Source organism: Acanthisitta chloris, unplaced genomic scaffold (genome assembly GCF_000695815.1).
Source record: "Acanthisitta chloris isolate BGI_N310 unplaced genomic scaffold, ASM69581v1 scaffold14115, whole genome shotgun sequence".
Classification (NCBI taxonomy): Eukaryota; Metazoa; Chordata; class Aves; order Passeriformes; family Acanthisittidae; genus Acanthisitta; species Acanthisitta chloris.
Window position 1 is genome coordinate 2134 of NW_008674358.1, and position 9906 is coordinate 12039.

At 45.8% G+C, this 9906-nt stretch overlaps 1 protein-coding gene across 2 annotated transcripts in view; it reads left to right on the forward strand.

Annotated features, from left to right (window-relative positions):
- TMEM255A (transmembrane protein 255A) overlaps positions 1 to 9906 on the forward strand; it is a 27039-nt gene that overhangs the window by 775 nt on the left and 16358 nt on the right. For both annotated transcript variants that reach the window (XM_009075308.1, XM_009075309.1), the window contains exons 2-3: positions 1798 to 1940; positions 6466 to 6528. In XM_009075308.1, the coding sequence (XP_009073556.1) occupies positions 1798 to 1940; positions 6466 to 6528 (206 nt within the window). The remainder of the gene's footprint in view (positions 1 to 1797; positions 1941 to 6465; positions 6529 to 9906) is intronic.

Genomic DNA, 9906 nt, shown 5'->3' on the forward strand with positions numbered 1-9906 from the left:
TAGTTGTCAGTTGCTCTTAGAATCAGAGATGTCTCAGTGGTGCAGTCAGAGCTGTGATATGAGCAGAAGGTTTGTGGGTGGAGAGCTTTCCTTCCAGAGGCATTGGTCAGGCAGAAATTATGGTGCTTTTCTTCATTAACCTCTCTAGGGGACCTCCAGTGGTCCTCTCCAACTTTACCTCTTCTGTGGTTTTGTGAACTCCTTGTGTTGTGCTTTGAAACCCCAAGTTTAGCACCTCTCTATGATTTCAAGCTCATCTGGTTGGAGTAGATGAAATGATCCAGGCCTGTGCCCATAGCAGCCGTGTCAATCCAGAGCATGAACTGCATGGGGAGCACTCCTGCCAGCAGCACGGCTGGTGGGTCAGGTTGAAATGGGTGTGAAGGAACACTGGGGAACTGCTGCATTTTCCCTGGGGAGTGCTGTCTCTGGAGGAAGGGAGATAATTTGTACCACTGTGCGTCCATATGGCTGCATCAGTGTAGCTGCTATGGTGAAAAGATCTACCTGAACTGCGAATATGCGCAGCCCTACAGAAGAGCCTGTGGGCGCCTGAGGCATTCATTGAGTCAGAAAGCTGCCCAGAAAGACCTGGTGTGCTCCTCTTTCTGGAGAATTTTTCTGGACAGGGAGGCTGTGTATGGCTTGGCCAGGTTTCCCCTCATGGCCTTTCTCCAGGTGTTCTGTCGGTGTACAGCCTGCCAGGGAGCCCTTGAACTCCTCAGATGGGGGTTCCCAAGGTGGTTTGCTTTAGGGAATACACTCAGCAGTGGCAAAAGCAGCTCCTTGCCCTTGGGACACATTCCTGCCCTTCTCTGAAACAATCTGAGAAGTGCTGGGAGCATGCACATGGGAGCCTCTCGGGTGGGAAATACCTTTATGTGCTCCCAGGACATGTTGGAGAGCCCCTGGCTGTGGGGATGGGATTCAGGGTGGCTCCAGCAGCCCACAGGGAACCATTACAGTCCATTATCCCACCAGCCACTCTTGAAGGTGCTGGGTTATGTCTGCATAAAATATGAAATATAATCAGAAGGATTGTAACACAAAGTGATGCAAAGATGGCAGAGCACATGCTGAACAAACATGCCTAAAGATGTTCCTGAGCGTAACATCACAGCCAGCTTTCGTCTTGGCTGCTGGAATCACTATTTTATATTTATGCTCATTTGGGAGATCTATAAATATGTAAAAGAAAAAAAACCCCTCATCATCAGGCAGCTGTAGATGAGTTTTACTAATCCACAAATTCATTATTCAAGCATCTAAAAATACCTGGTCCTTGCTGAAAGTAGAGGATGATACTACAGGAGAGGGAGAAGTGGCTGTTACTGGTGATGTCTCATTTGCATGGAAAATTGTGGATGCCTTATGATTACAGACAAGATTTTCCCCCTCAAATCAGGCAGCAGTGTGGTTATTTATCTTGATATAAGCAGACAGATCAGAAAATATATAAATGCCTGATGGGAATATTTCTCATTAGCTCAACTGCTCCAGGCCACAGGGGCTGGGAGACTCCGATGTATCTAAATGAGCTTTGCAGAGTTACAGTTCTTAAGGCTCTCTCATCTACGTCAGAGCCACGATAAGTAAATGTGGATTCAGATGCCCTAGTAATGCTTGATAAAGCATGTTAGTGAAGGTGAAAAGTGACAGCCAAACCCAAAAATATTCTCAAGTTAGAAGCAAGGAAATTCACCGTGATGTGGTTGGTGGTGGGAGGAGAAATTTGTGGTCCTGTGACTGTCCCCAGATGGAATCAGCAAACTCTGTTGTGTGTGTATGTGTTTTTAGGGTCGTTCAATAGAAGAAAAAGAAATTCCCTCTACGTAACTGTGACTCTCCTCATTGTGTCAGTATTAATTCTAACGGTGGGCCTAGCCGCTACAACAAGAACCCAAAATGTGACTGTTGGAGGTTATTACCCAGGGGTTATTGTAAGTATAGAACTCCTAGGTAGGTCTAGAAAACTTACTGCCTACAAAGTCCCTGGTAATGCTGCACATGTTATAAAGGGTGATCTTGTCCTGAATATTTTGCTCAGCTACTTCATTGCCATTTGATTTATTTGTTTTATTATTATTTTGCACCTGCTGCTCATTCCCATGCAAAAATCCCATCCAAGTGGCAGCTTTCTCTGAGCTTAGGTAATAACATGCTTTTGAGCTAGTAGTGAGACAGATAAAGAGGTTTTCTGTCAGTCGATGCAACGTTGGAACATCTTTGTTTGCACAGATCACACTAAGCCCAGGCAGAAGTAAGGCAAAGAAGGACCATTGGTGCCAAGAACAGTTGAAAGACCAGGTCTTGAAATACTGTTCACGTGAACTTGTGGTCATAAAGTTCACTTGCAGAAGTGTTTAATGATTTGGAGTCACTGGATGAGGAGCTGCGGCAGCTTGCCAGGGGAGCATGTACATCAAAGCCATGAGCACATCCATTTCTTCTTTTTTGTTATCGACAGCTGAAAATGGGAAAGGACAATCTTGTAGCTTCAAATGGCTTAATTTAGAGGAAGATCACTGATTCCCAACCTTCCTGACATTAGATGTAAAACCTCCTACAAAAGCATAAGGGGCAAGTACATCACTCCGCTCCCAGCATGAGCAGAGGTCTAACACAGGCTGGAAAGCAAGTCCTGGTCTGTTCCTGTGTGCATCTGAGATGTGCTCAAAGAGAAGCACTGAACTGCAGCCAAATTGGGTGTCTTAACAGATTGAGTGTAACTGCAGCCCCCTAGCTAGGGGATCCCAGTGTAACAGCTGAAGAGTGCTGGGCATTTGGTCTGGAGCCTTGAATTTGGAGGCTTGACACCAGCCCACATAACTAGGTGGAGACTTGTTCTTGCCTTATTGTGGTGTGATTCATTTGCCACACATTGCTGGTCTCAGGGAGTGTTACACTTCTCTGTAAACAAGTTCTTCTATGACTGAATAAAGCCCCTTTACAGCCATTAGTGTGGAACACTGTTACAAGATTGCATTGGGCCTCTTCAGTTTAGGTTTTCTGGATTGTTTTAGTAACTCCTGCATTTAGGCCTGATCTTTCTGAAAGAGAAGGAAGGTGTTGAGAAAGGTGACAGGCTGGTTTCAAACTCTCCACACTTAGCCTGCACTCTGTCAGCCTGAACTGAACCTCGTGCTTCAGAGCAGGTCCTGCAGACTGATGCAGATGGGTAGAGTCTGTTGTTCACATCCCCTTGACATCTCCCGTGCTATTTATGGTTCGGGAACGTCAGCATCACTTACGCTTTTTTAAGACTTAGTCTACTCAAGGAATTAATGAATTCCTGGACTTGGCAAGGGCGTTGAGTTACTTTATTCAGAGGCAACCTGGCAATTTGTGTATGTCACCAAATTTCCCCTCTTGGTTCATTAATCTGCTGTGTGGAAATGTGTGATGACCTCGCCTGTCTCCCTGCACAGGAAAACATTTCAGTGTGCTGCTGGATGCTTCAGCAGGTGCTTAAAATAGCCAATGTTTCATAACAAGCTGTGATTTCTCCCTTTACTGGGGAAAAAGGGCTTGCTGTGGTGCATGAGTACTTGGTGAATCGTCCCCAAGCAGATGACTTCCGCAGCCCTGAAGAAGCAGCTCCTTGCTGCTCTCGTCATCCAGAACCTCACACAGATGTCTGTGTGCATCTCCATCAGGGGTTCAGTGCACTGTTACTGGTACACCACTATTAGTCATTCCCTGAGTACCCTGCATTGGTATGGAAAAGATAGAGCCAGAAGTCTCTTTGTGTGCTGGGTAACTTCTTTATATGTGGATCAGTTCCATGGTTGGGATCATCTTATGGGACATCAGATGTCTTATTGCTGCCATGCTTAATGTACCATTCTTTCCTCCTTCCACTTGTGTTTCTTGAGCAAGCATCTCTGGTGCAAGGAGGAAACATGCAAAGAAGAGACTGCCTAATGTGGGGGATTATCTTCCCAGGCCTTTGCTTCCAAGGACAGAACAGGGCTCTGGAGACTTTCCAGACATCAGTGGGATTTTGTTTGGTTGAGTTTTTTGAGGGTTTGAGGTTGGTTTTTTTCCCAGACAGCTCAGTTCCTCATTGATACAACTGGAGAAGCTGAAGCAGAGGGTGCAGTGCCATGTCCTGTAGGCAGACTGCCTTCACCCTCCTCCATGACCACCCACACCTTCACAACTACATCAGTGAACACCCTGGCTGTGTTTCTGTAGGAAATGTCCTCACCTGTGGCAGGGTGACTGACCTGGGCCTGGGAAGCCTGGAGTATGACAGTGATGCTTGGCAGACAAGTAACAATCAGGTGCAGAGGGCAAGCACCCTTATGGAAGTGAGACTCTGAGATATGTGTGTTGTCTCCAAGTTGTAACAGCTTCAGAATCTGTGTAAATGGCTGACCTTTCTTAAGCTTTCACTGGCAAACCTTTTCTGTAATGGTTCCTTGCCAAGGATATTGGCTTGGGGCTTCACTCTGGAACAGCACATTCATTTTGTGTCCTGTCCTCCTTTCAGACAGACATCCCAGGGCATTGCATCCACCAGCAAACAAATGATGCAACTGATGCAGATTACTAAGATCTCTTTGTCCCATCCATAGCAGAACGAGTAGTTTTTCCACTAATGCAATGAGAATTCCTGTTAATGAGAATCCACTGATTTATTTGGCCTTCACCTGTTGGATGTACAAACTTGCTCTAATTTCTTCTGTTTGAATTATCTTAAAATATCTGAAGTATTTCACCTTTTGGTTTGAGGCTGCTCTGAAACATCATGTGGACATTTCTCTTAAATGTGTTGGATCAAGCTCCAAGGACACTAAACACTTTTCTTGAGCGTTTGCCTTAGGTGTGTGTTGCCACACAAGTTCCTTCTGCTGATCATCACCAGACTGACCATTATGCCTGGATCCACATCACTGTTAATGCCTGGATCTCCCAGGTTTTGTGCTTGGAATTGAGCTGTAAATCTCGAGTTACTTGAGGAAGGTGAGAGTTGTTTCTTGCCCAAGCTGAGCAAAATAATAAGTCAGAAGCACTGACAGATAAGTTTAGGGCAGTTCAGCAATGCCTTTGGTCTCTGCCCTGCCTGTCTGCCACCCCAGCAGAAGGAGCCCCTGGCTCCACTGCTGTGCTTCCTACTGTGGCAGTTTGTCCCTGATGTGGAGACAATGGCCTCTGAGAACTTAGAGTGCAAGGCAGGCAGCCGGGAAGCAGCAGCCTGATCAGCTGCTCCGCTTTAATCCTGCCAGTTGAGCCAGCAGCCCTCACTGCCCACAGCACTGCACCAAAGGTTCCTGGGCTTAAACAGAGCAGGGGAAGATTTAAGCCCAACTTTTGGGTCACATTTGTGTCTGCTAATCTCTGCCCATGTCTCTGCTTGTTAGTATTGGATTTATTAAATGTTTGATTTCTATTCCTGGGTCTTAAAATATCAATTCCAGGTTAGTTGACTCATTCTTGAATCACTGCAGCTTGTCTCATGTTACTCTGCTTCCTGGGGAGCTGGCCAGTTATGGGCATTCTCACCCAGATCTTCACTGCTCCTCTGTCTATTGTCTGGATTTGCACCTGCTTAACATGACCAGTCCAGCTGTAGGACTTTTCTGGCATTTCTCATTTTGCCAACCCCTGGAAGTGGAGTTAGATATGCTCTAGGCCAACCAAAGACCATTCTTGGTGTGATACAGAAGTACTTCTGCATCTTCCCTTGTAGTCTGTGGTTCCTGCTTGAAGTCCCGGTTTCTAGCCTGGCTGAGTTGTGCTCTGTCCTGGAAACTTCTGTATAGTGTAGCTTAAGGCTATGGAGAAAGGAGGCAGGAAATCACACTCCTGGATGACTTCAATGAGCTGAAATAAATATTGCCAGTTATGGCAGCAAGAAAAGATGTATTTGCTGCAGTACCTTATTCTGTTGGCTGGGTTGGCATGAGCTCTTCTGGTAGAACACCCGGATTGATACATCCTCACCCTGGAAAACGAGAGAAGAGTAGAAGAAGACAGAAAACTGCTAGATCTTCTCAAACTATAATTCTCCCTTGTTTCATATCTCACATCAAGAAACTCTCTGAGTTGAAAACTGAGGTGACTGCTCACACACTCAGTGAGGTTACAGTAGCCTGGTCCTGCAAATGTTATTTTTGTAGTCCTGCTAGGTTTGCATCTGGAGGCTGCTGTGTGTTTGTAGAGTTGTTTCAAGACAGCAATGCATATCCTCATCCACCAGCCATTTCTCAGCATCACTGGGGAGGGGATGGAATTCAGAACTCATCCTTTTGGTTTCTACACACGCTTTTAGTGTCATATGTGGGATACACCTGATAGTTCCTGCTAGCAACAGACTCCACTGATTTCTTGCTGAAGGAAGAATGCTCGCACATCACAGTATGTTCTTTTGCTGCTTCTGGATTTAATTGTGTTCTGTCTGTATGTAAAGTATGTTGGATATCATCCTGATCTAAATGCTAACAATACGTTGTTTTTCAGCTTGGTTTTGGGTCATTTCTTGGAATAATCGGATCAAACTTGATAGAAAACAAAAGGCAAATGGTAAGTGCTTTATAAAAATGTTTCCTAAAAAGGCAGTAACTCAAATATTGTATGTAAAGAGTATTATTTTTGTTCCTAACTCTTCCAATGTAGTGTTGTTACCTCTTGAGAACTAGAGATGGTCTCTGGCAGCCCAGGACAGCAAGGCTGTTAACTCTGATATTTTAAAATTTAAAGAAAATGCCCAAGGAGGCCCAAAGTGACTATACATGGTCTCATTGAATGCAGTGGGATTTTTTTTAAAGGGCTTGAAATTGAGTGTTTGGAGTTTTCAGGATATTCAGTGCTTCACAGACTCATGCCCAGTGCTTTTTCTGTTGAGCTGGCACAGTATGTGATACATAATGTGGTAAATAAAGATAAACATAATATATTTATTTTACATCTTTTTAAATAAATGCTTAGAGGCTCAGGGCTCTGGAAAAAATTGCTTTTGGCCACTTTCTATTCTAAGCAAAGATTAGAGAAGAAGATCAAGCAGGTGGTGACAGTCAGCTTGGAGGTGAAAGCCCTTTGAGAGCCCATCAGAAAGTCCTTCCTGAGGACAGGAGTGCTCAGAGCTCTTCTCTACAACTGTCTACAGAGTAAGTCACTTGAGAGATCATAATGGTGAAAAGCACGAAGACTAGTGTGACTAAAAAGCAGCCAACCTCTCTAGTGTTGGTCATTAATGTGCCTGTTGCTGGTCCTTGTTTCCAAACACCTCTTCCAGTAAGAAGAAACTTTACATGCTGTAGGGCAGCAGTTGGGGACCTTAGAAACACAGAAGTCACTGACTATACCAGATGTGCAGCCCACGGTGTTCTCAGGTTCTCTTCTCATGCTGCACAGAGGGCTCTGTGTGCTGGGACTGGGCAGCCACTGACCAGGCAGGTCTGTGTGTCCTATTCTGTGGGAGCAACATTCAGTGGCAGGTGGGCAGTGAATGTGCAGATAGCACAAACCAGGTGAAACCAGTGCTGCTGAAACCATACGATCACAACTGAGCTTGTGCTGGCGTGGGAGGGAGTCTCTGTGCAGTGAGGATAGAACTGACCTAGATTACCCCTTTTGGCAAGCACAGGACACTGGTGTGGACTTGGCTGTGTCTTTGATGGCATCTTGCAGGTGTTGTCACAAATCCCACATCTTGCTGCCTGTACCTGAAGGGTAGGGGCTGTAGTGCGTGGAGATGTCAGCAACAGGGTTTAGGGTAGGGGAAAGACTTTTGAGAGAATTTAGCAAAAGGTGTGGGTAGAGAAAGATCAGTATAAGTTGGTACTCGGTGCAGTCCTGGCAGGCTGTCAGCTCAGTGTTTCCTGGCCTGTTTTCTGATTGAAAGAAACCGACCCAACAGTGTGATACTGTTAAGCAGCATTCCTTTAACACCAGCACCGGGTATGTGGGGGATTGCTCCTCTTAGGACCACACCCCAGCTCCGAATAGGACAGTTTTGATTGTCACAAATCATGCATATTCATAAAATTTCCAGAAACTCATAAATATATGCTGCTGATTTCCTGGAAATGGTTATAATATCCCTCCCTTCTTGCACCTGCACAGTTAATTGAGCTGGTGGTCATCAAGGGTCCTCTGTGACCTGTGGTGGTCATTCCATAGTCTTCATCACTTGTCTGCTGGATGACCTCTCCTGTTTGGAAAGGCACGCACATCTCTTCTGGTCATCTTTCTGTAGCGGACTGGGACATGAACTCCTCAAGTGAAGGTGCAAGAGGAGACCTTTATTGCTTTGCTGTGTTACATATGTGCTGTGCTTGATACAATCACGTGCAGCTTCTGTTCATATTATTAGTGCGTAGTGTATAACACTCATACAATGCCTCCACATGATTTGTCCAAAGCATACAAACAGGTGCAAGACCTTTATTGCTTTGCTGTGTTACATATGTGCTGTGCTTGATACAATCACGTGCAGCTTCTGTTCATATTATTAGTGCGTAGTGTATAACACTCATACAATGCCTCCACATGATTTGTCCAAAGCATACAAACATGTGTGTCCTAAGTTTATATACTTTGCCAAATTTTCAGCCCCTCAAATCCCCTTTTAACCAGCCAAGTTCCCCATTCCATAGCCTGTTTACGTCTATCCATGTCTTCAAGGGCATAGGCCTAGCGTCCCAAGGTTGAACCCTCCATGAGGCCCAAGGCTTAGGTTTGCCTCTGATAAGGCAGGGGTAGAATCAGCTGCCACATCTTTCCAAACCTCAGAGCAGGTTCTAACCAGTGCTGGTGCCTCAACTCCTTGGACAAATGTCTTGTCAGTCTCTTTCAGCCTTGCATTTAACTTCTTCACTTTGCAGAGACATTGAGATTTGCAATATATCTTCTTGTGCAGGCATTGCAAATTCCTCAGGGCTTAATTTTTGCAGTAGCAGACAGGCCTAGAGCAGCTAGGCCTACAGCTACAGCTATGGTTAAGAGTATGGCTACCATCAGTTACAGCTGTAGTTGCAAACAAGAGTCTTTACCCCAAAGTTCAAAGTTATTTCATTAATTATAGGTTTAAGTTTACACAGCCTTTCATTTCTCTGCTTGCTGCACATGGCTGGCCAGAGGTAGCATATGGGAAGGAGCAGTCCAGCTCCTGGAGCACCCTGTGGGCATGTGTGCCTCCTGCCTCCACTTGGTTTTCCCAGGAGAGTGGCTGTAGTGTTCCTCCTCAGTGGTTGCCTGAGATCCCTCCAGCCTTCCTCATATGAGGTTGCAGAGGGCTGAGGGAGATCGTACTGTCCCTGCAGCCTGTCCCACTGGGCTGCTGCCTGCTTCTGCAGGGATGGAGCAGCCTCTGGGAGGGGGCTCAGGGATCAGATTAGCAGGGTGTGCTGCTGACCAAGGCTAAAGCATGTTGGCCGAGCTGCAGAGGGAGTTGGGAGAAATTTCTGCCTGTCCTAATCCAGAGACTGGGCTGAGCTGCCTTACCCTTCACTTTGCAAATAGCATGCTCCCTGCAGAGCAGAAGGGAGAGGGTGAGGCAGACCCTGCAGGAGAGTACATCTGCCTTTCCCACTGTCAGGCAGGGTGCAGGGGAGGTCAGTTTCCCAGTGGATATTTTTTGTTGTTTTCACCCTGGCTCTGCAAGAGCAACATCCTATTAGGTTCTGATTTGTGAGGTGCCTCTGCCCAAATTAAGGTGCCAGTGAGATTGTATGCCAAAAGACAATAGTACATTAATAATATAATAATAAAGGTTTTATTCGATTATAATTATGAAAAAACCAGGAAAGGGGGAGAAAAAGAGATTGAAGGGGAGAGAGAGAGAGACAGGAGAGAGAGTCACCACCCATGGATCCAGTTCTGGGATCTCTCTGGAGGTGTATTCCTAATTTCCATGCTAAGTGAGGAAGGCTCGGGGTGGGGGGTCCGGTGGTCACAGGG